General features: G+C 43.0%; 1 protein-coding gene and 1 long non-coding RNA gene across 3 annotated transcripts; one reads left to right on the forward strand and one right to left on the reverse strand.

Annotated features, from left to right (window-relative positions):
* Positions 1-16,242, reverse strand: CCZ1 (CCZ1 homolog, vacuolar protein trafficking and biogenesis associated). Its single transcript, XM_027526510.1, has 15 exons — positions 16,032-16,242; positions 14,987-15,084; positions 14,800-14,893; positions 14,181-14,258; positions 13,076-13,123; positions 12,416-12,499; positions 10,899-11,074; positions 9,211-9,292; positions 7,249-7,310; positions 6,836-6,947; positions 3,364-3,397; positions 2,674-2,791; positions 1,739-1,897; positions 1,345-1,472; positions 1-349 (listed from the first exon to the last, which is right to left on the reverse strand). The coding sequence occupies exons 1-15, from the start codon at positions 16,143-16,145 to the stop codon at positions 294-296; spliced, it is 1,443 nt and encodes a 480-aa protein (XP_027382311.1). The 5' UTR covers positions 16,146-16,242; the 3' UTR covers positions 1-293.
* On the forward strand, positions 16,239-27,759 carry LOC113883144. 2 transcript variants are annotated; one of them, XR_003508577.1, is made up of 4 exons: positions 16,240-16,334; positions 16,666-16,798; positions 26,139-26,404; positions 27,442-27,759. It is a non-coding gene; the product is annotated as an uncharacterized LOC113883144 (long non-coding RNA). The 2 variants fall into 2 exon arrangements; XR_003508578.1 differs by lacking the exon at positions 16,666-16,798 and having other exon boundaries at positions 16,239-16,334; positions 27,442-27,755.
* The last annotated feature ends 15 nt before the right edge of the window (positions 27,760-27,774 follow it).

Below are 27,774 nucleotides of genomic sequence, written 5' to 3' on the forward strand. Positions count from 1 at the left end.
TTTTTACAAACTTTTTAAACAATTTATTAGTCTTATTTTCCAGTAAAATATTCACATAATGTCAAAAGAATGGAATGACAGAGGTGTAGCCGACTACCTTTAATTCCACATAAATATTTAAAATCTAAAAACCTCAGGAATCATCAGACTGAGTAGAAATTTGACTCTTCAGAGCAAGTATTGCTTTACTATTGTCATTAATCCAGTCAATAATATGACCAATGACCAGCCGTGGGAAACAGCATGCCTGCTGAGTTGCTTTTTAAAAGATGTTTCGCGGAGCCCTTGTCAAGTCAATCCAGGAAGAATATGTTGTTGAACTGCGTTGCGCAAAGCTTCTTGACCTCTTCTGCAAAAAGAACAGAAAACAGTAAGGGAAGAAGTTCTCACTTAAGAGGTTATAGGATATAGATCGGTACCTTATTCTAATAATTCTCTGGGAATAAAGCTGGAGATAAATAAAGGTCTTCAACGAATTTGACCTTAAATCTTAGAAGCCTTGATATGTTTGTAAATTGAGAGAAAGATAAAAAGGCTTGATACACAGGAGACTTTCACACTATTTAGCATCTCTTCTTTGGGCCTGACAGGGCGCAAACCCGAAGTGCCTAAGACATCCATGAGTTGGGGGTTAGGAGTACAACTTCTGAAATCTTGAGGAATCGGACACAAGCACACGAACACTCGAGCGGCAGCCCTGAGCCGAGGACAGGAGCTCCACAGTGGCGCCACCCTCTGGACGTTAAGCTCAATTCCCGTTTTCAGAGAGGCGTGTGTTAACTGCCGTCGTTCCTAATGCAGCAACTATTTTTTTTTTTTTTTATGCTGACTTTCTGCACAAAAGGTTTCTTTTTATTCATTAACATAGGCAAAGTTATTTAAGTCAATAAATTTTTAAGGATTTTTCACACGTCCTGATTCTTTCCACTGCCAATCACCATAGCTCCTCCAGGGTTGTCATCTTCAAGGTAGCCCTTTCAAAAAGTTCAATGCAGCAACTATTAACCCTAACCACTAGGCCACCAGGGATCTCCCAAAACGCACATTTTACTACATGGTGTATAAAGCCATGGGATTTTTTTTTTCTTCAGCATTAGAGAAAATAAATTTCTTCTGGCCTGTATCAAGTTTCCCAAGAAATAGGCAAGTTTTTCACATACTTTTTCAAGGAACTAAGTTACAGAAAAAGAGACCAAGTGATGGTTTCCTTTGAGCAACAGGGGCCTCTGCTTAACAACCTTAACAGTCACGTTTGCTCTGTTCACATGCTCCATAGCACACTGAAAAGAGGGTCTGAAACATCAGCAGCATTAAAATTCTGCTCAGACACCAAACCCTACTTACCATTGACTTCAATCAGGTTTGCATTTTTTTGATTCAAAATAACATACAGCTCCCTCTGGTCGGACTTCTTCCCAACAACCCAGTAATCACTCATGGCTTTCACGATGATTTCTTCATCCTCGTCCACTCTGTAAGACAGGAGTTTCAAGACCAATTGTTTATTTTATATGTACAGCTGGACTCTGACAAACATTCTGAAATAAGAAACAGGAAACCTGAGCGACCTGAAAAGGTCAGGGAGTCAGTCCCCTGTGAGTGACCAGCCACTCCCGGGCTTGATGACATTCACCCAAGAAGGTGGTCAGGCCCTCTGAAGGGGCCTGGGATCACTTGGTGTTTGGAGCTGATTCTCATTAGAGAGCAGACACCTAACTGGAGAGGGGGTGAGAATTACCTTGTGAAATCACTATTGATGTCACCCAGAATCTTCATTAGATCCGGATGGACAGATGTGAGTGACACACTGGGTGTCTTCCTCATGTGAACTGTACTTTTTTCTGCTAAATTCATATGGTTGAAGTAGATAAACTTAAACTGGGGTTCTTTTTCAGACCTGTGAACACATGTTATTCAGATGGTAACATTCTGAAAGAACAATTACACGGAAAAGAAAGTTTCTGAAATATCATAGCATTACCCCAACTATACAGCCACAGTGTCAAAACCCTGTGTGTACAATGGCTAAGGTTGTGTTTTCAATGGCTAGGCCTTCAAATCAAGAACCTCAGTTAAGACATAACATTCGGCAGTAACTTCTTGGATATCTGTGACATATTCAATATGACTGAATTTCCCAGTGAGCTCAAGTATGCATTTTAAAAACCAAAAATATTTTAACTGTGATGATTTTCTTACAAGTACAGTGTTTTATAAACGGTAGTCACTCAGTTATTTGCCAACTAAAGAAAAACCCGGACTGGCTCACGTCACAGCCAGCTTCACCGGGAACACTTCTGCACAGGAGGCCGAGTGCGTTCCGTCTGCACAAAGCAAAGCCCTGCTGACCACCACTGCCAGCGTGGACCTCACAGCCTGGGCAGGGCACATGGGGAGGGGTGCACGAGGCCAAGACCAGGGGCGGAGCTGGCAGGCCTGACCCCACACACTCACCCCGCCATCGGGGAGGGCAGAGGGGATGCATTAGCCCCAGCCACCATTGTGGGGCAGAAAAACCCGGGAACAGCTCCCTAGGAAGCCCTGCAGACAAGGCCAATCAATACATGTGTCATCTGGATTCAGAAAACACCATCCACGTTCTAAGTAAAAGCTACCCTGATTCACCCAAAGCCAGTGAAATGCTTGAAAGTAACCAGGAAGCAGAGTACAAACCCAGACATTCTCTTGTTGATGTTAAACTGCTCACAGATGTCAGATGCCAGCACTGTGAGCTGGGGCCCCACGATGCTGTCCAGTCTGCGGCAGAAATCCAGTGTGGGCTGAATGGAGGCTACGAGTAATTCAAGAAATACTAGTGAGTGTCAGGGGCCAGGGGTTAACGAGCTCGATTTTCACTTCACTGTCTTAACAATATGCAAACTACTGATCTGGGAAATAATGAAATGATCAGAGCCCTCTCCCCTCCGAAATAGAAGAGACACAGGGCTCAGAATTAGTTATATTTAAGATGAAAAAGAGGCAAAGACTCATCGCACTGTCAATGTGGACTGCAGCATGCCCTGCGGGGTGGTAAACTGACTGGCTGCCCTCAGTAAAAGGAAGGTCAGATTCTTATTTAACAACCACCACAGCAGCACTCACGGCCCGGTACCGTTGGTCCATACAGGTATTACCTAATTCTAAAGCTCCTTTGAGATGGGCGCTCCCTGTGATCGCATCATGGGCAAGAAGGCACAGAAGCAGGCAAGCTGGGACTTTAGCGATATTAGAAACAGCGGAAGCCCTCGATGGGCGATAGGGCTTAACGCGGCCTCCGTGTTGCTACGACAACATATCTATCATTCAGGAATGGAAGGGAGCAAAGTGTAAAGAGACAAGGCTCAGACACACGTGCGTACCTACCATCGATCATAAAGCACACAGCTGCGCTCATGGCCTGGGGTGAAAGAAACCAAGATTAGGACGTGGTACAAAAAGAGGACTGAAATAACCGAACGCAGTGGCCTCGTTTGAATCTTTTTTTAAACATATCAACTTTATAAGGACTTTCCAAAGTCAGCTGAAGGAATCTAGATGGGGCTGGATATTAGATGATATTAGGGAAGTATTATTTTGGTCAGGCAGGATAATGGCAGTGCTGACGCTAACACAGACGCCCTTAGTAGTTAGAGATGCAGAATGAACTCTGAGGGGAATGACAGGATGACTTAAAATGCGCTAACAAAAAAGCAAAATGTGTAGAGGCGAGAGATATTATCACCATAATGTTAATCAAGCTCTGTGATACGTACCTGCGTATTCATTATTCTAATCTGCTTGTGTGTGTTTGAAAAAACCCCAGTAAATTAATGTCACCTGGCTTGCTTTTTTATTATAGCAAATACTGCAGTTTTGATGGGAGTAAGTAGCGGGAACCTACAGCAAGCCAGAGCGTAAATAGAACAGCCAAAAAATATTTACATTTATCAAAGTCGTGTAATAGTGTTAAAAAAAAAAAAAGGCCAAAACAGAACATGTAGGCTTGGGACTTCCCTAGTGGGCCTGTGGTTATGAATCTGCCTTCCAGGGCAGGGGACAGGTTCAGTCCCTGGTCGGGGGACTAGGACTCCACGTGCCTTGGGGCAACTGAGCCCACATGCTCTAGAGTCCGTGCTCTCCAAGCAGAGAAGCCTGTGTGCCACAGGACTCAAGGCAGCCAAAAAAAAAATACAGGTTTGTGATGAAAATGCAAAAGACTTCCTCCTCTGAGGCCTGCTCCCCCGGCAACCACTGTGACTGTCTAGATAATACGGCTACAGCACCATCACCCTGGCTGTCATGACGGATGCGGCTCCTCTTCAGCCATCACCCCTGCCCCCTGCCCGGTTTAAGCCACTCTACTTCCTCCGCTGGACGGTCACCTTGCAGCCTCAGACGGCTCAGTCCTCACGCCTCCAGTCACAGCCACTCTTTCATGAGGGCATTAACCTCCCCGTGTCCCTGGACCTCTCCGCACCTCCCCTTCTCAACCTTGTTCAGCTCTCACTTCATGTGTGCGTAGTCAAAGCTGATGACATTTATGCTCCTCTGTAACTGAATGGTAATTACTATTTGCCCATAAAGAGGCTGCAGACTGGGTGGCTTACAGGCCGGTTCCACCCAATATAGGTCTTTCTTTTTGTTTCAAGTCATTCTGACTTAGATGCCAACTAGTTTGCTACCAAAATCCCAATTTCCAGCCTCTCCTCAGGCATCGAGAGACCTGGGACCACGGCTCTTCCCTCTGGCCACCACCTGGTCTCCTTGGGACGCAGCCCCTCTGTGTGACACAGGGTCCTGAACCCCGACCCAGCTTGCCTCCCTTGTGTCTGCCATCGGACATTTGTGTGCCTGACCCCTTAGAAATTTATTTAAAGAAAAGAAAACAAAAAAACGGCCCTTTTAAAGTCTACTAAAAAAGTTGAAGAATTTCAAATACATTAAAAATGTACTTGGAAAAGTAACACACGAACCCCAAGGACCATCACTTTCTCAACAACCGTCAACTCACGGATAATCCTGCCCGATTCACCGCCCTGATTCACATATTAATAATCTCTCTCCCCAGGGAAACATCGTAATTGGAGAAAAATATAAAAAACAATCAATTTCCAGAGGGAAATTTTCCTCAGGGCAGATAGCAGATGGAGAAACGCTTATAAAAGGCAATCTACTACAACTTAGTATTTTAGTCTTTTATTACAGCTGTGAATACATATATTAAAAAAGAAGCAAGACCTCAAATCAGTAACAACCTTCCATTTTAAGAGCTTGGAAAAAAGAAGCGCAAACCAACCACAAAGCAAGCAGAAGGAGGGATATGATGACTGGAACGGAAATAAACTGGAACAGAGAACAAAAAAACAAGAGGAAAAAATGAAACCAAAAGATGATCCTCTGAAAAGAACCACAAAACTGAAAAACCTTTAGCTGGCCCATCTAGACCAAGGAGAGAAAAGACGCACGTGACTAAAAGGAATGAGAGGGGAGACCGCACTACCGACTTTAGAAGACAATAGTACGAGCCTATATATTATGACAACACTGACACCGGCAACTTGAACAACCTAAAATAGACCAATTCCTAAAAAGATACAACTACTAAAACTGACTCAGAGGAGAAGAAAATCAGAAAAGACCAATAATAAGTAAAGAGATTAATGAGTTAAACACGTCCCCAAAGACAAGTCCAGACGTAGGTGGCTTTACTGTAACCAAACATTTGAAGAATTCACACCTGTCCTCCAGAAAGCCTTCAAAAACAGGATATCAACCTTATACCAAAACCGGACAAAGGGAAGACTTCAAAACGAAAAGAAAACAGACCAGCAACCCCTCATGGCCCTGAGCTCACGCAGGTCAGCTGGGCCTCTGGGAGGTCTCTGGGAGGCCAGCTACAGATAGTCGGCCACGAGGGTGGTCAGCGGGGCCTGCACCCAGTCTCTGGATGTCAAGGCTTGGGTGAGCCTCCCTGGAAGGCAACACGCCCTGCGCTCTGTCACCTGGCTCTGCTGGGAGAAACAGGCACTGTGCCGTCTGCACGACTGTCCAGAGGCCAGCTGGAAGCCTGAGCCTGGTCACGAAGATCAAAGACCCTCTGTGCCGCAACTAAGACCCAACATAGCCAAATAAAAACCACCCAACCTGACATAAACAGGGGGCTTCCCTGGTGGCTCAGTGGTAAGAATCCACCTGCAATGCAGGAGACATGGGTTCAATCCCGGGGTCAGGAAGATCCCCTGGAGAAGGAAATGGCAACCTGCTCCAGTATTCCTGCCTGGGCAATCCCGTGGACAGAGAAGCCTGGCGGGCTACAGTCCATGGGGTCGCAGAGAGTCTGAAACAGTGTAGTGACCACACAACGTAAGCTTACATCCTGACAAGCCAGTATCCCGATGGAAACTCAGACCATCCTCGTGAATTAGCGAGCCCACAGCTTTAACGTAAATTTACATCCTGACGAGACAGTATCCCGACGGAAACTCAGACTATCCTTGTGAATCAGCGAGCCCACAGCTTTAAAAGCAGAGCGGAGGCAGAATCCACTGAAGGGTGGGCAGGCGTCAAACGACAGTGGCCTTGACGGCCTGACCTGTCCACATGCAGGACTTGTGAGTCATGGCCGCAGACAGTGACCCTCTCACAAATCACGGAGCTGTTCCACGGGGACTGAAAATAAACCTCTTACTCCAGAAAGCACCCATTTCGAGTTTTACAATAACCAGAACGTGCGAGGACACTGTTTCAAGGATCATGTGAGAGGCCTGCACAACAACTGGTGTACCTGGTGGAAGCTGTGCCAGAAAGATCTACTTTAGCATCGACCTGTAACCCTGGAGCGAGAGATGACTGTTACCTTATAAACAATTAAGTGCAGAGCTTCGTAAGTGTCGTCTGTATTTACAAAAATTTTGGGGAATCTGCATTTTGCTTCTGGATCATTAAGGTTCAAGGGGCCAGTGAGGAATCTGAAAAGCAAGCACAGAGATGCGTTGATTCAATCAGGCAGATATAAGCAGGAATATATAAACAGTGCATTCCTATAAAGGGTGGTAATACACAGCCCCTTTTTTGGGGGAAGCTAGACACTACTTAGAAAACACCATATCAGAAAATAAAGAATAGTTTTAATTCATTGCAACCAAAAGGATTTCCTTTGCTGATTATTGTCAGCAAAGCAGCACAAAGGCAGTTCAGTGTTTGTGATTTTATCTTTACCAGAAAAGATAATAAAATCCAGTACTGTCTATCAGAGGGCAGGAGTCCTACCTTCCATAGTGTTGGAGGTTTCCTGGCATTTCTGCCCTTATTGGAGAATCCCTTCCCGCCAACTGTAAACAGATTTAACATCGACAAGTGACTTCTTAGATTTTCTATATTCAACGCTTTGAGAAACAGCATTCGTATCTACTGGTTGACTCCATGCCATGTATCTGTATCAGTTTCCCATATTCATCCCCACCAAAAAAAAGCGGCAGGGGGAGAAGGATTACAGAGGAACAGAAAGGACTCACTGGTTTTAACCAGAACTTCATTGTACCCCAAGTTCCACATACGGGCTTGACAGCAATAACCGAAGGCTGACGCATGCTAGGCAATGACATCAATTACTCAATTTCATCTTGTTTCACACCCTGTGGGGAATGCCCTCTCCCAATTTTCCAGAAGCGGAAACTGAAGTTTGAAGAAGTTCACCAATGCGGCCAGCTCCTGAGTGGAGGGGCCGGGTAGCAAACCCAAGCCTGTCTGACTTCAAAGTCCCTGCCTTTGGTCATGACACTGTGCCTCCTTGTAGGTTTTTATTTGTATCACATTCCTGGTTTCTTCTGCTGAAGATACACTATTTCAATATGTGTAGGAAATGAAAAAAAAAAAAAAAAAAATCCAAATCTAACAGGCATGTTAGCTGAAGTTTATTCTTCTAAAACTTTTTGATGTTCTTCTAGCCTATGTAAGGTTTTAGCATACAACTTGAAAGACTGAAAAGCACTGTCAAATTTGACAGTAAAAACACACAGCTAACTCTCACAGACGCAGCCTGCACTGACACAAGTCCTCCCGTGCCCGTGTTCCCGCTGCCCTGTTGTACGCTTCTGTTTTAGAAGTCTGGCTCTTTAGACGTTTAATAAAGCAGCAAGAGCTTGCAGCTGCTACAACAGCACCGCCCCTCCGTGGGAAAGTCTCCTGAGGGTCCTTCTGAGGGTGTGCTTGAAAGCAGGTGCTTTAGCATCAAGTGGACCCAGAGATCAAGTCCTGGCTCTGTCGCTTACTAGCTGGGGGGCACTGGGTGAGTCATGGGGGTCTCCTTTCTGTAAGATGGAGGTGAGGTCCCCAGCTCTCAGGATGTCATGAGATAACGCAAGCTTTCTGGGTATGTATACTGTGTCTGGTGTACAGCATATACTCCAGCAACGTGAGCCACTGTATTCAAACTACCTAGAAGGGAAGTCAGGGCAGGACTGGGTCCTTCTCAAAACCTTGAGATTTCTTATCTGAAAGATATTTTCCTGTTTCAAGGCATGGCCTTAAAAAATAGAGCAAGGGAGAGTGTGTGTGTGCACGTGTGCGTGCATTCACCCTTGGGTCAAAATGATAATTTCATGGCTTATGAATACTTCACCTAATTAAAGCTAAAAATGGATGCTTTGGGGAAAGCACTGTGGTATTATTTACAGTTTTCTGCAGAAAAGTGGGAGAGTCAGTGCCATAGTGGAAAAGCCAGGCGGCAGTATAAAATCAACTCAGGACTGGATCTCCTGTTTGTAGGTGCAAAGACCACTGTTTTGTCCAAGATCGCGGGCATTCTGAGAGCTCCCAGAACCCAGCCTAAAGATCCAGTTTTCCCTCTTACACCTCTGCAGCTGCATTTGAACAAAATGCAGAAAAGCTGGCATACGTAGCTCTCCATGCTAAGTGACACAAGAGGTTTCTACACCTGCAGATTCCATGTTACGTGGATTCAACCAACTGCAGGTTGAAAACAGGGAGAAAAAGCTTCAAAGTTTCCAAAAGCAAAATTTGAATTTGCCACATGCTGGCACCTACTTATGTAACGTTTACATTGTATCAGGGTTTTTCTTAGCACGCCCCCGTGGATACCGACAGACAGCTCCATCACTGAACATCACACTAACAGTGTAAACTGTAGATGAGAACTGCCCCCCACCACGTCCCTCCACTCCCCTAAGTACCTATTTATCCATCTCTCTAGAGATTAGTACCCCATCTTACCTCAGGTTCAATATGCCTTGGAAACAGAGACGTGGTGAGGTATTTATATAAAATTCTCATGTCGTCTTGTTCTAATCCACTCCTGCAACATGAGAAAAGTACTGTGTTAAAAGCCTGGAATTGGTCTTCCGTCTTCCCATTGTTTTGTGATTAAACATCATCTCTGACTCTTTACGTGGGATTATCCAGGGAGCGTCAGCAGCTGATGGCCGCTCTGCTCCAGGTACCAGATTTCTGGGCTACTGGTCACGCTTTCTCTCACCCACCACCCTGAATACAGTGTACGCTGTGGACAAGGAACTTGGTCCTGTTATGTCTCAGACATGTACGTGGGTTTTAATTCTCTCAATTTCAGAGTAGGCAAAAAGTGGGCAGAGAAAGAAACAAACTTTCAGGGAAACCATCCACTCTGAAATGAGACAAAAGTAAGTGGCACGTGGAAAAGTGCAGAGAATCCAGCAGGCGTTGTTGGACTTGATCCAAAATCAGTTTTTCATTTTGTGTGTGTGTGTGTGTGTGTAATAAAGTTTTATTAAAGTATAAAGGAGACAGAGAAAGCTTCTGACACAGGCATCAGAAGGGGGCTGAAAGAGTACCCTCCTGGCTAGTCTTCAGCTGGATGTTATATAGTCATTGCTGCTGCTAAGTCGCTTCAGTCGTGTCCGACTCTGTGCGACCCCATAGACAGCAGCCCACCAGGCTCCCCCATCCCTGGGATTCTCCAAGCAAGAACACTGGAGTGGGTTGCCATTTCCTTCTCCAAAAAATCAGTTTTTCAGGTAAGGATATAAACAATGAGTCTGTATCTGGGGTTTTTTTTTTTTCCTATTAAATTGAAATCTCCCTTGATAGAAACCAAGCCTCTGCGTGACACCCCCAAGGCCCTTGAGGCCCTCTCTTCTTTCCCAGGGAAGTCGCAGGTTATGTTAGCAGCCTGGTCTGTCAGCACAGGAACACTCCCTGCCATCAACATTCACAGAGCACAAACGAGGAGCCCGAAACACAAACCCCAAAACAGAATGGCTCTGAGCGAGAGGGCCTTCAGCGGGCCCCGCCCCCAGGAACCTCAGTGGCTCCTCCAGGGCAGACCACCCCTCAGCTGCAAACAGCTCGGCCCCCAACGAGGCTGGGGCCCCCGAGGGCTCATGCACATTCACACAGCTCTTCCGGGGTTAGTCTTCGGTCATTGAGAACATTTAGTAACAGTTTATCTTTGCTTCTTAAGTAGCAACACTTTTATCAAAGAAATTATGTTTTTGTCCCTAGGAGACAAGACCCAAATATAGCTTGATGACAGCGAGTTAATTTCCTGATTTTATAGTACCTTTAACTTCTTGGATGTTTTAAAATAGTAGCTTCTTTAAAAGAAACTATGAAAATCACATTTACTATGCTAGTTCTTTGAAGATGTTTTTGGAAAAATACCAAAATCAAAATGGGAGTTGTAAACCTAACATTTTCTCCATCATTCATGGAACCAGTTTTAAACTCCCCTGCTCAGTAATTTTAAACAAAATTACCTTAATTTTGGTTTAAACAATCACTGCCTTATTTTGACAATATCTAAAAAGGCGCGTCCCACCCCACCCCACTCTCACCCCCACCCCCGGCTGTTATTTCCAGTTTGACAACCTGCTATCAATCCAGTCACTGCTGTTTTTATGATCCTAAAAGATGGGAGTACCTACCAGATGAGTTGATCATTATAGAGAAAGGCAGTGTACTTGACTATACTCAGGCTTTCTTCCATTCTGTTAATAAAGGACTGGATTTTCAAATAAGTCATTTTATCCAATGGGAAGAAGCTGATCCCACCAAATATGTCGAGTAGATCGCAGGACTGCAAATGCAACGTTTGCAAATACTGCAGGAAAAAAATAAAGCATAAAACTTACTAATAGCACATAGAAGCTAGTACTCTGGCAGCTGAAAATAACAGTCTTAATTCCTGGTACAATTACACACTAGCAAACAGCACATTTACAAGATTAACATGGAGGTGAACCACAGGGAACTGGATATGGAATCAATACCAATTTCAAAAAATTAAGTTCAATGTCGTTAGTGTCCTTTCAGCTGTGTTTTCTCTCTCTGAGGTGTTAATTCCTTATTAGTGCTATGCAGATTCGACTGACCTCTGCACATGGTATTATGGACCACGTTATACTAACATCACACTGGAAGGCATGCAGTCAGTGATGGTGGACAGGAGAGGAATACAGACGGAACAAGAACCAGGGGACAGTCAGAGTCGATGATTATGATCATTAAAGTGAAGAAACAAAGAAAAGTAATTCATAGAAACAAAATAATTGAAAAACAGACATTAAAGTAGTACCGGGAGAAAGATCAGTTGAGACTCATTCCTCTAAGACACACTGAATTTGACCAGGGATACTTCCCTGGTGGCTCAGATGGTAAAGAATCTGGGTTGGGAAGTATTCCTGCCTGAGAATTCCATGGACAAAGGAACCTGGTGGGCTACAGTCCATGGGGTTGCAAAGAGTTGGACATGACTGAGTGACTCACACTTTCACTTTTTTCAGGGTAAAATATGCAAAATTGACACTGAAGGAAAAGGAGAACAATGTAGGGGGAGAAAGGTCACACTCATGACCACTAAGGGGAAAAAATCTGTGTTACAGCCGCACACTTCACCTTGAGTCAGTATAGATGACGCATGTTTAATGAACACGATCCATGAGAACGTGCGACTTTGCTAATTAACCAATCCACCCCAAGAAGTTTGCTTTGCTTTGGAGTAAGCCCACACTGACAGACACAGGTGGGTCAAGGATGAAGCCAGAAGACATCTCCAAGGTGCTTTAAGGAGCTGGGCACAACTGTCAGGAAGCTCTGATTCACGAGCACAAACCAAGGGACTTCCCTGGCGATCCAGTGTTTGACTCTGGGTCTCCAATGCAGGGGGCATAGGTCTGATCCCCGGTCGGGGATCTAAGGTCCCGTTTGCCATGTGGCAAAATAAATAAATAAAAAATAAACTAAAGGTTAAAACTGGAAAACAAAAAAAAAAAACAAATCTAACCTATTTCCTCACTGGTCTGACTCCGTCCCACTATGCCTGAGTCTCCACGCCAACTCCAATTTCTAGGTTTGTTTGTATGTGAGAAGCAAACTTGTCTGTATTTCTCTAACAGTCAGTTTGATAATTACCAAGATTACAAATAAAATTCCGAATACTTACTCGATGGAAGAATTTCTCTAATCTTTCTTTTAGGAGCTTGACACCTCCATCTTCCATGGCTCTTAGAAATGTACCATTAAAAAGCTAATGGTGTAAAAGATTAAGAAAAAAAAATTTTTGTCCTTCAATTTCCCAATGTAACAAGTTCTTCTTTCTCTTTTACATAATTCTGCTTATTTCATCCCGCAATTCTTTTTGAATATAGAAAATACTTACATTAGAAAGTCTGAGTTATAAGTCACAAAATACCAAAACACTGTTAAGGGATACTGAAATTTATGTAAAATCACCCAATTGTTCTGGGCATTTTTAAAAAACCTGAACTCACATCTAAGTTTCACTTTATATAAATAATATTGCTAGACTTCTTATATCATACAAATCTTTGCACTCTCTACCTTCCTTAAGAACATGGACTCTATCATTCACTGATGCAGATATACTCTTAGGACAAGTCGGGGAAGAGAAAAGGGCTCTTTATTGCATGAATTGGTACAGGCATAAACCTCAATACTGCTTCACAGGCCCCATTATTTCCTCCCCATAACAGACACGTAGTCACCTTACAGTCATGATAAAGAATTAAGAATCATTTTAAATGACCCACGTAAATTGGGGTAATCGGCTAGACTCTCAACCTAGAGAACATGTCGTGCTTACCTTGTACATGCTGTAGCATTGTTGGAGCACCGAACTGTAAACCTTGTCCTACAAACACCACAGAAACAGCACAGATCTCATTCGAGGGAAAACAAAAAAATTATCGATTGCAAAGTAAAGGTATAGTGACTCTTGGTAAAGCAATATAACGCTCATACACATGGTCCTATAATAGTTGTGTGCTAAAACGAAGAGGTATTTAAATTCAATTATGAACCCGTAAGCCTAAGAAAGGCTATGACCAACATAAACAGCATACTAAAAAGCAGAGACATTACTTTGCCAACAAAGGTCCGTCTAGTCAAAGCTACGGTTTTTCTAGTAGTCATGTGAAGATGTGAGAGTTGAACCACAAAGAAAGCTGAGCGCCCAAGAACTCGTACTTTTGAACTGTGGCGTTGGAGAAGACTCTTGAGCGTCCCTTGGACTGCAAGGAGATCCAACCAGTCCATCCTAAAGGAAATCAGTCCTGAATATTCATTGGAAGGATTGATGCTGAAGCTCAAACTCCAATATTTTGGGCACCTAATGGGAAGAACTTACTTATTGGAAAAGACCCTGATGCTGGGAAAGAATGAAGGCAGGAGGAGAAGGGGATGACAGAGGATGAGATAGTTGGATAGATATCACTGACTTAATGGACATGAGTTTGAGCGAGCTCTGGGAGTTGGTGATGGATAGGGAAGCCTGGCATGCTGCAGTCCATGCATGGGGTCGCAAAGAGTCAGACACGACTGAGCGAGTGAACTGAACTGAAGCCTAGTTCGGCAGTTCTCTCCAGTAATTCTTGGCTGGAAAATCCCATGGACAGAGGAGCCTGGCAGGCTAAGTCCATGGAGTTGCAAAGAGCTGGACAAGACTGAGCAAACAAGTCTAATTTTTAGGAGGGCTTCAGACACGGATGAATAGAGGAAGGCAGTGGTAAGAGACAGCACATACACGTTTTTATAAGATTGTGCTCATGGAAACAACAAGCACAACATTCCCCTGTGCTGACCTTGAGAAACTTCTGCCAAAGTGACATAAGTTAAATCTGAACAAGTCACTCACTCAAGATAGTAACAATTTTTTTCCTAAAAATATGAAATAAAAAATGACACATTACCAGCAACTCCTCCTCTTGGTATTCAACAACTGGTTTTCCATCTTTACTTTGCTTTTCAATGATAGGATTCCGAACAACCTACAAATTTTGATTTAAAAAATCAATTATATGCGTTTTTAAATTTTCCCCTAACTTAAATAAACTTGAACATGTCCCAACACCAAAATTTCTTAAAGGAGCCCCCCAAAACAAATACACCAAACAGGAGTTTGATTTTTAAATTGCTACTGACTGTACTGTAACTAACCCACTCCAGTGTTCTTGCCTGGAAAATCCCATGGACGGAGGAGCCTGGTGGGCTATAGTCCATGAGGTTGCTGAGTCGGACACGACTGAGCGACTTCCCTTTCACTTTTCACTGTCTTGCATTGGAGAAGGAAATGGCAACCCACTCCAGTGTTCTTGCCTGGAGAATCCCAGGGATGGGGGAGCCTTTTGGGCTGCCGTCTATGGGGTAGCACAGAGTCGGACACGACTGAAGCGACTTAGCAGCAGCAGCTGCAGTACTGTAACTCTCCTCTGATGCAATGACCAGAGGACTTCCCTGAATTCCTAACGGTAAAGATCACCCATAACTGTATAATACAAATTCAGAAAAGTGTACTGTATATGTAAATACCATGACCATCCAGAAATTTTCTTCTGGTTCGTTGAAGAACTGTCTGTTCTTCTGCGTATGTAAAGATTTTGCAGGTTTTGATGGACTAAAGGTCCTAAAAACGGTAAAAGAATATGTTAGCGACAATCCCCCAGTGGAGGTTTTAAGAATTCACTGAGCTCTGCAAAAGCATATTGAAAGATATTACCTTGTAAACTGTACAATAGCTTCACATAATCCAACGTTTCTAATTTTTTCATTCTTTTCTACTTCATTTGGATAATAAAACAAAATTTTATTTTCCTCCTAAAGTATGGAGAGAGAGAATCACAACATTGACATAAGCAGTTTGTCTGTCTTAGCTGTCGACAATAGTTGGTATCAACCTCTCATGTCATATGTGCTAGCTGGCAAGACAAAACAAAGGCCCCTTTTAGAAAAACAAAGATTATCTTCTCTTTAGGGTGTAACAAACGCCCACCTGCATGAAAGGCAATTGTGATATTTGCTAAGTCGTATGCCATCTGAACTAAATTAGACAACGATGCTGAAAACTCCATCTTTGGATTTCTTTCTCCATGCTAATTTGTAATACATCAACGCTTGTAAGAAACAAGTGTGTGCACGTGCACAGACATACACCTCCCCACAAATTAAACCCAGCAAGTTCACAAGCATTTGGACTGGCAGCCTTTAAAAGGACCGTGATTTCCTGCCAACAAAACTTGGCGCCGGACATCCTTTGAGGAAGTTACCGTCCCCACCTTAAAAAAGTAATGATAAAAAAAAAAACAAAACAAAACCATCCGCTCCCATCCGAATTAACTTATTAATTCGGAAAAAAAAACTTTCCGAAGATCCGCCAAGCCTGCATTACAGGACTACCGTCTCCCACTCTCGTTTTAGTTTCTAGGCGGGGGACTTCCAGCAACAAAGACAAAAGCTCAACTTGAATCATCCAGGGTTGATGTTAAAGAGAAGACAGACTCCACCTGTGTGATTAACCCGACGAACCTTCACTCAATACACAGGCACTGATCTGGGACCTGCAACCAGACCCTGCCCGCGGTGTCTGGGCCCTGCAGCACACCCAGCACATAACAGTCCGATAAAGGCCAGTCGATAAGGGGAGACTGACAAGCGACGACCCCAGGCGCACCCCGCGGCTGCCCGGGCCGGACCCCATCCGGCAGCCCCCTACCCGGGGCCCTCTGCCACCCACGGACGCCCGCGCGCGGCCCCGCTCCACTTACCTCTCCCTCACGCGGCCCGAAGCGCGGGTTGTAGATGAAGAAGCTCAGCAGCGCCGGCGGGAACTGCTTTTCTTGGGCCGCTCCTGCGCCGGCCCCGGACGCCGCTGCCGCCATCCCGGCCCGGCCCCCCAGCCTCGGGAGCCTCCCTCGGCCCGCCCAGAGACAGCTGCCGCCGGAAGACCGCACTTCCGCCTCGCTCGCCGTCCCCCCGGAAGTGGTTGCCGCCGGCCCGGAAGAAGAATCCGCAGTCCAGCGTTCCTTTTTTGGCGCACTCATGTGGGTTCATTCCCGTTTGTGTTCTGGGTAGGTGTTTAATCTGTCGATGCTGTAAGAGTTAAGTTGAAGTGAAACCGTTTTTGTCTCCCCCCCCCCACCCCCCACCCCTCAGATTTCTGCCCTGGCTGAAGGAGAGGGTTGCGTTTTTGAAGAAAAATGAAATGGAACTTGTTTTGTGTGAAAGCGATTGTGAAGGTGCAATGGAAGGCCCAATGTTTGGGGTGGTTGTGTATTCAGTCAGGTAGCTTGCCCGTTTTCATAGTGCACAGGGTCCCACCACATGTTTGCTGGTCTTTTTAGATCCCCGTTTGAGAGACGTCAAGTGACTTTGTGCCTCTCACGACTTCTTTGCCTTCAGGGAGAAAGATAGCTGCAGGTGGCGAGCATGGTGTGTGGCGAAGCGGACCAGAGCGTGGCCTTCTCCCCACAGTGCCTGGTCCCAGGCCTCGGAACTCAGGGCATCGCCCTTGCCAGCCCTTGGGATTCACTAGGTTTGGAGGCCTGTGGGTTGTGGGAGCTGGAACCGCTCGTGACTTCTGATACTTGGAGTTCAAACCCTTGCAGCAGACCGCACGGCCAAACACAAGACTTTAGTTTAGGTTGCCTTGTCTCTCACAGATTAGGTGTGAAAATAGGACCTCTTATCCAACTTAATAGAATAGTCCTTCATGTTTCGGGAGGCAGTGTTGGAATCTGGGCGTGAGACTGAACTGGGTACTTACTCTAGCTCTGTCACTCCCTGGGCGGAAGTTTCCAGTCTCTGTGTCTAATATGTAAAATAACTAATAGTAAATGCTTTTCTAGTAGAAATTTCACTTTAGGAATAAAATGAGTGGGAATTTCCTGGTGGTCCAGTAGTTAGGACTTGGTGTTTTCACTGCCTGGCCCCAGGTTCAATCCCTGTTCAGGGAATTAAGATCCAAAAGAGTTAAATGGGACTGTGATTGTATGTATAGTAGCCCCAGCCCTTCAGATCAGATCAGATCAGTCGCTCAGTCGTGTCCGACTCTTTGCGACCCCATGAATCGCAGCACGCCAGGCCTCCCTGTCCATCACCAACTCCCGGAGTTCACTGAGACTCACATCCATCAAGTCAGTGATGCCATCCAGCCATCTCATCCTCTGTCGTCCCCTTCTCCTCCTGCCCCCAATCCCTCCCAACATCAGAGTCTTTTCCAATGAGTCAACTCTTCGCGTGAGGTGGCCAAAATACTGGAGTTTCAGCTTTAGCATCATCCCTTCCAAAGAAATCCCAGGGCTGATCTCCTTTAGAATGGACTGGTTGGATCTCCTTGCAGTCCAAGGGACTCTCAAGAGTCTTCTCCAACACCACAGTTCAAAAGCATCAATTCTTCGGCACTCAGCCTTCTTCATAGTCCAACTCTCACATCCATACATGACCACAGGAAAAACCATAGCCTTGACTAGATGGACCTTTGTTGGCAAAGTAATGTGCCTGCTTTTGAATATGCTATCTAGGTTGGTCATAACTTTCCTTCCAAGGAGTAAGCGTCTTTTAATTTCATGGCTGCAATCACCATCTGCAGTGATTTTGGAGCCCAGAAAAATAAAGTCTGACACTGTTTCCACTGTTTCCCCATCTATTTCCTATGAAGTGATGGGACCGGATGCCATGATCTTCGTTTTCTGAATGTTGAGCTTTAAGCCAACTTTTTCACTCTCCACTTTCACCTTCATCAAGAGGCTTTTTAGTTCCTCTTCACTTTCTGCCATAAGGGTGGTGTCATCTGCATATCTGAGGTTATTGATATTTCTCCCTGCAGTCTTGATTCCAGCTTGTGTTTCTTCCAGTCCAGCGTTCCTCATGATGGACTCTGCATGTAAGTTAAATAAGCAGGGTGACAATATACAGCCTTGACGAACTCCTTTTCCTATTTGAAACCAGTCTGTTGTTCCATGTCCAGTTCTAACTGTTGCTTCCTGACCTGCATACAGGTTTCTCAAGAGGCAGATCAGGTGGTATGGTATTCCCATCTCTTTCAGAATTTTCCACAGTTTATTGTGATCCACACAGTCAAAGGCTTTGGCATAGTCAATAAAGCAGAAATAGATGTTTTTCTGGAACTCTTTTGCTTTTTCCGTGATCCAGTATGTGTTGGCAATTTGATCTCTGGTTCCTCTGCCTTTTCTAAAACCAGCTTAAACATCTGGAAGTTCACGGTTCACATATTGCTGAAGCCTGGCTTGGAGAATTTCGAGCATTACTTTACTAGCGTGTGAGATGAGTGCAATTGTGCGGTCGTTTGAGCATTCTTTGGCATTGCCTTTCTTTGGGATTGGAATGAAAACTGACCTTTTCCAGTCCTGTGGCCACTGCTGAGTTTTCCAAATTTGCTGGCATATTGAGTGCAGCACTTTCACAGCGTTATCTTTCAGGATTTGGAATAGCTCAACTGGAGATATTCCAAATAGCCCTTAATTGTTAATTAAGCCCCAGCCCTTAATTGTTATTCAACAAGATTGCTGTCATTACTCACTCTTGAAAGACTCCCTCAACTAGCTTGCTTTAGTGTATGACAGTCTTTTGTTAGGAAGACATGTTTTGACATTACAGTAATAATTTTCAAAGAATTTTAAGGTAGCAAAATCTCCTTTCCCCCTTTTATTGCCCCAAAGTCCATGGAAACTTCTACAAAATAGACACAGAGCTACCCTGGTTGAATGTGAGGCTGAGTGGTAGAAATGATACCTAAGAAAACCTTCCGCTGGCCTTTTCCAAGAGCTGCCCCTCTTCCATCTCTGTCTCCTTGAGGGGCCCTGAAGCACTTGTACAGGACCCTGCAGCTCCAGGGAGCGTAATTTGAAAACTCCAGGTTAAAGAATTCCTTCCTTTGTCCCAGAGCAAATGCTTTTGGAAGAGTGGTAGAAGGAGCCTGGGGCTTAGGTTGAACAGCCGAATTTTAGTTCTGATTTTGTCACTTGCCATTTATATGACCTTTGATTAGTCACTTAACTTCTTTGAGCTCCAGGTTCTTCCTTTGAAAAATGAGATTAATACCTACCTCAAAGGAGCACTGCAAATATTACGTTAGATGACACAAATGAAAGTACTTTCTAATGTGCAAAGTACAATTACAATAAAAATGTGGTGAGATAACATTTTATTGCATTCTCCCCAGCATGCCTTTACTTCCTTGTTTACTTTGCATTCTGTGCCCCAGTCAGTCAGTTGCATTGATCACCACAGGAGAGAGATGATACAAAAACGAACCAAACAAAATCAGAAATCGAAATGCTTTTTAAGTTTCAAAAGCTAAGGAAGCAAGAAGGCTTAGATAGTGATGCATCCTCCTTTTTCACAGTCATAGGGTGTGCGTGGGTGGGAGGTGGGTGGAGTAAGCATGATAGACACTTGGGTGTGTTTCGCGGCCTCAGAGGAGGGAGGGTGTAGATGTACACCTTGCTCCTTGTGGAATGGGGAAAGTGGCCGGTCTTGCAGAGTGCCCCTCTGTGTCAAGCGTGATGCATCAACAGTGGAATAGCCGTGGCCACATGAATGTCTAGGCATCTAGGCAGTAAGTGGTACTTGATGCAGGAAGCAACTAAATGTTTTACTTGTACACGGAAGTAATTCAGAGAAAGCCAGACCTGAGAGGCCGTAAGATTAGAACAAAAAGAAACTAGCTGTGGCCTAGGTGGACCCACCACTGAAGTCCAGGAGACTGGAGAGGAGTGAGGTTGACTCAGTGGTCACTCGTATGGACTAAGCACCAGATACTCCTTTCCCATGCAGGGCCTCGCGTTACCCACCTCTTCTGTCAGCTAGGGAAGTAAGGGTGAAGAGGAGGCTGGATTATTGACATTGTCCTGAATTATGATTCTGTCTCCCAGCAGGACGAGATTCAAATCTAAGTCCAGTAACAGAAATAGAAAAGTAGATCCAAATCATTTAAAAAAAAAAAAAAAAGGGAAAATTAGATCTCTTGCACGAAGAATTTGTGAACTCAGAAGCAGGGGACCAAGATGGAGATGTAGGAGGCTTCTGATCTTCCCTCCTTCCCCAAATGTAGTGAATGTACAGCTACACACAGAGAAATTTCATCTGAGAGAAATCCAGAGACCAACTAAATGTGAGGTGAGACTCATATGTGAGGTGAATGAGAAAATAGCCACAGCAAAATGGATAGGAAAGTCTGAGCCTCACCCTCTGTGCAGCACCATACAACTGGGAGGGAATCTCCACCAGGGAAGCCCTGGTGGACTCAGATGGTAAAAATCCTGTCTGCAATACAGGAGAGCCGGGTTCGATCCCTAGGTTGGGAAGAACCCCTGAAGAAGGGAATGGCAACCCTCTCCAGTATTCTTGCCTGGAGAATTCCATGGGCAGAGGAACCTGACTGGGTACAGTCCCTGGGGTCGCAAAGATTTGTCCAGGACTGAGTGACTAACACACGTACCCACCCCCAAGGAATGGGTCCTCACGTTACTTGGCTTTGATAGTCAACAGGGTTACTCACAAGTTCAACGCACATAGTCAAAAAAAATTTTAATAGGTTCGAGAGCACCCCCTAGTGGGTGTATACCTGGACTCAGTGCCAAGGGAGTAGGCTGCTCTGACTGTATGAATTTCACTGTCCTGCATCCTGAAAGAATATCATTAAGGTAACATTGGACTTAAACTTCATGTTAGACGAGATGACCCGAAAAGACATACAGAGAACATTCTATTCAATAGCAACAGAATACTCATTCTTCTCAAACACACATGAAACATTTTCCAGGATAGATCATATGTTATACCACTAAGTAAGTTTTAATAAACTTAAGAAGATTGAAATCATATCAAGCATCTTTTCCACTGACAAATGGTATGAAACTAGAAATTAGTTACAAGAAGAAAACTGAAAAATTCACAAATACGTGGAGATGAAACAGCATGCTTTTGAAGGACCAATAGGTTAAAGAAGAAATCAAAAGGGAAATAAAAAATCTTGAGACAAATGATGATGGGAACGTACTATACCAAAACTTAATTGGATGCAGCAAAAGCAGTTCAAGAGGGAAGTTTATAGCAATAAATGCCTATAGGCAGAACAAAGATTTCGAATAGACAATCTAACTTTAAATCTGAAGGAACTAAAAGAAAGCAAACTAATGCTAAACTTAATAGAGGGAAGGAAATAACAAAGGTCATACTGAAAATAAATGAGATAAATACTAAAAAGACAATAGAAAATATCAGTGAAACTAAGAGCTGGTGTTTTTAACAAGATGATTAAGATTGACAAACTGTTAGCTAAACTAAGGAAAAGAAAAAGGACTTGAAGTCAGAAATGAAAGAGAAGACAGTACACTGATAATGCAGAGATACTAAGCGTCACAAGAAACTACTATGAACTGTTTTACATCAACAAGTTATATAAGCTAGAAGAAATGGATAAGTCACTGGAAATACATAGCCTACCAAGAGTGAATCATGAAGAAAGAATCTGAACAGACTAAGTACTCATTTGGAGATTGAATTAATAATAGAAACCTCCCAACCACAAAAGCCTAGAACTAGATGGCTTCACTGGTAAATTTTACCAAAATTTAAAGAATTAATACAAATCCTTTCCAACTCTTTCAAAAAATAGAAAAGAGGGAAACACTTCTAAAATTTTACAAAGCCAGCATTATCCTGACCAAAAAAGATACTACAAGAGAAGAAAATGACAGCCAATATCCCTGCTGGACGTATATGAAAAAAAAAAGAAAAATTAGCAAACTGAGTTCAACAGTACATTAAAATGATCTTATACCATGATCAAGTGGAATTTATTCCAGGGATGCAAGAAGGGTTCAGCATCCACAAAATCAATGTGACCTCCCACATTAACACAGTGAAGGATAAAAGTCATATAATCATTGCAATAGATGGAGAAAAGGCGTTTGACAAAATTCAACATCCTTTTATGATTAAAAACTAACAAATGGGATATAGAAGGAATGTACCTCAACATAATGAAGGCCATAAATGATAAAACCCCAGCTCACATCATGTTCAACAGTGAAATGCTTAAAGCTTTTCCTTTAAGATCAGGAACAAGACAAGGATGCCCACTCAAATCACTTTTATTCAACATAGTTGTGGAAGTCCTAGCCTGAGCAAGTAGGCTCAGTGTTTCTTTTTGTAAAGAAATATAAATGTATCCAAGTCATAAAAGAAGCAATAAAATTGTTGCTGCAGACGACATGATATATGTAGAAAACCCTAAAGACTCTACCAAAAACCTGTTCAGTTCAGTTCAGTTCAGTCGCTCAGTCGTGTCCAACTCTTTGCGACCCCATGAATTGCGGCACGCCAGGCCTCCCTGTCCATCACCAACTCCCAGAGTTCACTCAGACTCACGTCCATCGAGTCAGTGATGCCATCCAGCCATCTCATCCTCTGTCGTCCCCTTGTCCTCCTGCCCTCAATCCCTCCCAGCATCAGAGTCTTTTCCAATGAGTCTACTCTTCGCATGAGGTGGCCAAAGTACTGGAGTTTCAGCTTTAGCATCATTCCCTCCAAAGAAATCCCAGAGCTGATCTCCTTCAGAATGGACTGTTTGGATCTCCTTGCAGTCCAAGGGACTCTCAAGAGTCTTCTCCAACACCACAGTTCAAAAGCATCAATTCTTTGGTGCTCAGCTTTCTTTACAGTCCAACTCTCACATCCATACATGACCACAGGAAAAACCATAGCCTTGACTAGATGGACCTTTGTTGGCAAAGTAATATCTCTGCTTTTCAATATGCTATCTAGGTTGGTCATAACTTTTCTTCCAAGGAGTAAGTGTCTTTTAATTTCATGGCTGCAATCACCATCTGCAGTGATTTTGGAGCCCAAAAAAATTCAGTGAAGTTGCAGGATATATAATATCAATACACAAAAATTAGTTGTGTTTCTATACACTGACAATAAAATACCAGAAAGTGGAATTAATAAAACAATTTATAAGTATAAAAAAAAAACTACTTAGGAATAAATTTATCCAAGGTGAAAGATCTGTGTACTTAAAATTATAAAACTGGTGAAAAAAATTGAAGACAAAATAAATGGGAAGATATTCTGTGTCCATGGATTGGAAGAATTAATATTGCTAAAATGTCCATGCTACCAAATGATCCATAGATTTAGTACATTACTGATCAAAATTCTAATGATATTTTTCATAGATACAGAAAAACAGGGAAATACAAATCAAAATCACAATATCACCTAACACTAGTTAGGTTTATTTTTAAAAAAGAATAAGAGCAAATGCTGGCCAGGGTGTAGAGAAAAAGGAACTCTGCTGCACTATGAGTGGGAATGTAAGTTGGTGCAGACACTATGGAAAACAGTATGGAGTTTTCTCAAAAAAACAAAACAAAACAAAACAAAACAAAACAGGGAGAAGGAAATGGCAACCCACTCCAGTGTTCTTGCCTGGAGAATCCCAGGGACGGGGAAGCCTGGTGGGCTGCCGTCTATGGGGTCACACAGAGTCAGACACGACTGAAGTGACTTAGCAGCAGCAGCAGCAGCAGCAGCAGCAGCAGAACTTGCAGGGCAAGGTCTGTATTTCACTGGTATTATTTGGCTGCAGTATTTGTTCCCTCTCTGGGAACTACAGATGTTATGCTTCAAGTGGATGCTCTGACTAACTTTACTCAACAGGCTTTACAAGATTCTCAAAAAGCTATTTCAGCTCTTAATGCTGAACAAATACAAATTAGAAACATGGTTTTACAAAACAGATTGGCCTTATTCTGACAGCTGCACAAGGAGGAACTTGTGCCATGATTCATACCCAGTGCTGTACATATATACCTGATATGAGCACTAATGTTACTCACTTTACTAAACATATGAACAAAAGGATTCCAGCTATGGATACTCCTGAATCCTCGATTGCCTCACTTTGGGAGATGCTAACTAGTTCCTCATGGTGGAAAACTATCCAAATTGTAATGATTTCAATTGCTCTGTTTTTGCTGTTTTCTCCATCCATCTGTAACTGTGTAGCTGGATTTGTTTCTAATTGCATGACAGCTTTTAAGTTACAAAACAACAACAACAACCGAAAAATTGAACTACCTTGTGACTCAGCCATTCCACTGTGAATATATATCCAAAGGAAATGAAATTATCTGAAAGAGATTTCTGTACTCCCATGTTCATTGCAGCATTATTCACAGTATCTGAGGTGGAAATAACCTAAGTGTCCATTGATGGATGAATGAATAAAATGTGACACATATGTACACAATAGAATATTATTCAACCATAAGAAAGAAGGAAGTCATACCATTTTCATCAATACGGATGAAACTGGAGGGAATTATGCTAAGTCAAATAAGCCAGACAGAGAAAGACAAATAGTGTGTGGTATCACTTTTATAGGAAACCTTTAAAAAAAAATAGAACTCATAGAAACAGAAAGTTGAATAATGATTGCCAGGGACTGGAGTAGTGGTGGTGAAGGAAATAAGGAGAGGCTGATAAAAGCTACAGACTTTTGTTTATAAGATGAATAAAGAACTTCACTGGTGGTCCAGTGATTAAGAATTCACCTGCCAGTACAAGAGACACGGGCTTGATCCTTGCTCCGGGAAGATCCCACGTGCTATATGAGCCAACAAAGCCCATGCACCACGATTACTGAAGCCCACGTGTCCTAGAGCCTGTGCTCTGCAACAAGAGAAGCCACTGCAGTGAGTAGCCCCTGCTTGCTGCAACTGGAGAAAGCCCTTATGCCACAACGAAGACCCAGCACAGCCATAAATAAATAAATGAAATTATAAGATGAATAAGATCTGAGGCTGTAATGTGAACATGGCGACTATAGTTGATAACACTGTAAATTGAAATTTGCTAACAAGGTAGAATTAAGTGTTTTCATTAAAAAAAAAAACTAAATGTGAGGTGATGGATGTGTTTCTTACTGGTGAGAATCTTTTCATAACGTGCATACATAACATCACCATGGTCTACACTTTAAATATATGTTTTAAATGTCAATTACACCTCAATAAAGATAAGGAAAAAGAATCTGTGAGTTCAAAACTCCAAGGGAATAAGTTAAGGCATTGTTCCAGGTTAAGAAGTCACAGTTCCAGGGTGGGAGGTTCTGGATGTGTCCTCACATACGTCTGTCTCCCTGCTAACAAAAAAAGTGAGCTTATAGATGGTCAGACCTGATTAGAGTCATCCTCTTGTTCCTGTTTTCCAGTGCAGTGCCTGCCTTAAAGGATACAGTATGTTGATGGATGAATTATGGAGGTAGGGAACAGGGACAATGGAGAAATGGACTTCCGTCTTTCATAGTTCTGTCTGCTGCAAGCTGTGCAGACAGAGCTCGGATCACAGAATGATTTGACATTCTAGTGAGTTCTCTCCTCCCTACACTCAGTACTGAGCTCTAAGAGGAAGCTGTTGAGAAGAGGTCTGGGTGTGATACACACATCCAAGGCCACCTGTACAAAGAGCCACCTCCTCCCACTCTGTTGGCAGAAATATCAGACCCCTGAGTCAAGTAATCGACCTTTTTTTCGTTGACTTAGAGCCCAGAGACTGTGTCATTCTGAGGTGACCTTCATCCTGAGGGTACATTTCTCTCCTGCAGTTAAAATTGCCCTTGATTTCCATCTCTTCCTGTGATCACTTGTAAAGGATCTTCCACCTGTAAAGGATTCTTTTATTAAAAAGTGAAAAATCTGAGGTGGTTTGGTAAATCAGTATTGGAAAGTGAGAATCATCTAGGAAATATATTTATATACATGTATGTTATATATAATGTAATTTTCAGGTATTATGTAATTATGTAATAAATATAATCATATATACAAATATATGTATTACAGGTATTATGAACCAGTGAAGCCTGGTTCAGTAGTCTCTATAAGGCTCTCGCCTTCATCTGATGCTGAAGCTTGAATTCTGCAAAGCATACAGGCAGGAAGGGAAGATGGATGTAAAGAGAGTGAGGACAAGCTGGAGCCCCTGGGAACAGACTGGAACTTCTATCAGTCTCTCACTGCTCCCAAAGCTGGATTTCTTTGTCATAGAAGGAAATGCTTCTGGAGCTGGGACAGAACGAGATCCCCACACCACAGAGCGGAGCCAGCAGGTAAGGTACTCCCACACCAACCTCCAGAGCACCAGTGTCACGGCTGCTTCACTCCCACCCTCCAGATCCCAGGCAGGATGTCTCTTGCTGCCCACCCTAACCGGATACCTGTAGCCTAAGCAAGATGACAAATTACTAACCTGCCAAACAGTCCCTGCCAAGGTTTGGTACAGTGAGGTGGCGGGTACGCAGTGTTTGCTACATCTCTGTGGTCTCAGATGTATGTTTGAAATACCTTACAATTTGAGGTGTGAATCTATTTACTTGCATTGTAGAACCCCTAAGAAAAATGATGTCAAAATCCACTCCCTTCCAAAAAAGTTGACTTTTTGAAACCAGTTAAAACATTGTGTAAATGAATAGCCTTTCCAGTGAATAAATTAACAGGCCAGGTGGAAATGATCTTGGTGATTCCAATTTCATCTGTCTTCTTAAGTGTTTGCAAAGTAATACCATACCTTAACATTAGCAGAAGAGATACCAGATAGGTTTTTGCTTGAAATTGGATTCCCAAGTACTCATTACACGAAATTAAACTGTAGTCATTGTGCAGAATTACCTATGTAGCTTGTAAACCTGAACAATTCAACAAATATTTCACATCTTCACTGTTTTGCTACACTTTGTGTTTGAGCTGGAAAGAGCTGCAAAAACCTGTATGTTAAAATAATTGTATAAACATAATGTGCAGAAGCTGAAGCAAAATGCTAATATTAGAAGTATTTTAATAATTTTCTTTAGTCTCAACAATTAAGCACATACACAAAGCTTCCTTTGAGATCATATTCCATTCAATTATAAACTACTAAATTATAAACTCAAATTATAGTTGTACGAAGAGTCAAAGCCCCTGATGCCACCCTGTTTTATAAGCAATTAGGAAAAATAACAGACACCAAGTTTTTCAGCTCTGGGACCTAGTGGGCAATGTTGGCCCTCATTTTGAAGTCAAAATATCATCATTCTACTGCTGAGAACATGCTTTCTTGAGGTGGGCTGTTTGTGTGAATCCTGTGTTTGATTTTCTTTTTCTCTAGTTGCTACGCTCCCCCATTTAGAAGCCTCCAGGCTCGTCTCACGGGTCTGTAATCCTGCCAGCTGGAGAGAGCGGCTGTTAACATGTTGCTGTATGTTCTTTCACTTTTTTCTTTCCCAGGAGGCACATATTGAATAGGAACCACTTAAAAAGGAATTGCTTTGTACAATATTTATATAATGACAAAACTAGGGTAATTTTTGAAAACATTTTCTTCTTTTCAAATGATACTTACTGCTAAAATTTGGAAATGATAATGTTTCTACAAAATTTCAACCTAGATAAATAACTCCCAAAATAAAAAGTGCTAATTCACAAATGTGTCTGAATGCCT

This window comes from Bos indicus x Bos taurus, chromosome 25, assembly GCF_003369695.1.
Source record: "Bos indicus x Bos taurus breed Angus x Brahman F1 hybrid chromosome 25, Bos_hybrid_MaternalHap_v2.0, whole genome shotgun sequence".
Taxonomy (NCBI): Eukaryota; Metazoa; Chordata; class Mammalia; order Artiodactyla; family Bovidae; genus Bos; species Bos indicus x Bos taurus.

Coding starts and splice junctions, on each gene's coding strand:
- CCZ1 (XM_027526510.1), bottom strand. CDS start 16,145: ATGGCGGCAGCGGCGTCCGGGGCCGGCGCAGGAGCGGCCCAAGAAAAG. Junction 13,124..14,180: donor ACCAAGAGGAGGAGTTGCTG/GTAATGTGTCAT, acceptor TGGTGTTTGTAG/GACAAGGTTTACAGTTCGGT. Junction 3,398..6,835: donor TGCACTTAATTGTTTATAAG/GTAACAGTCATC, acceptor CTTTCACCCCAG/GCCATGAGCGCAGCTGTGTG.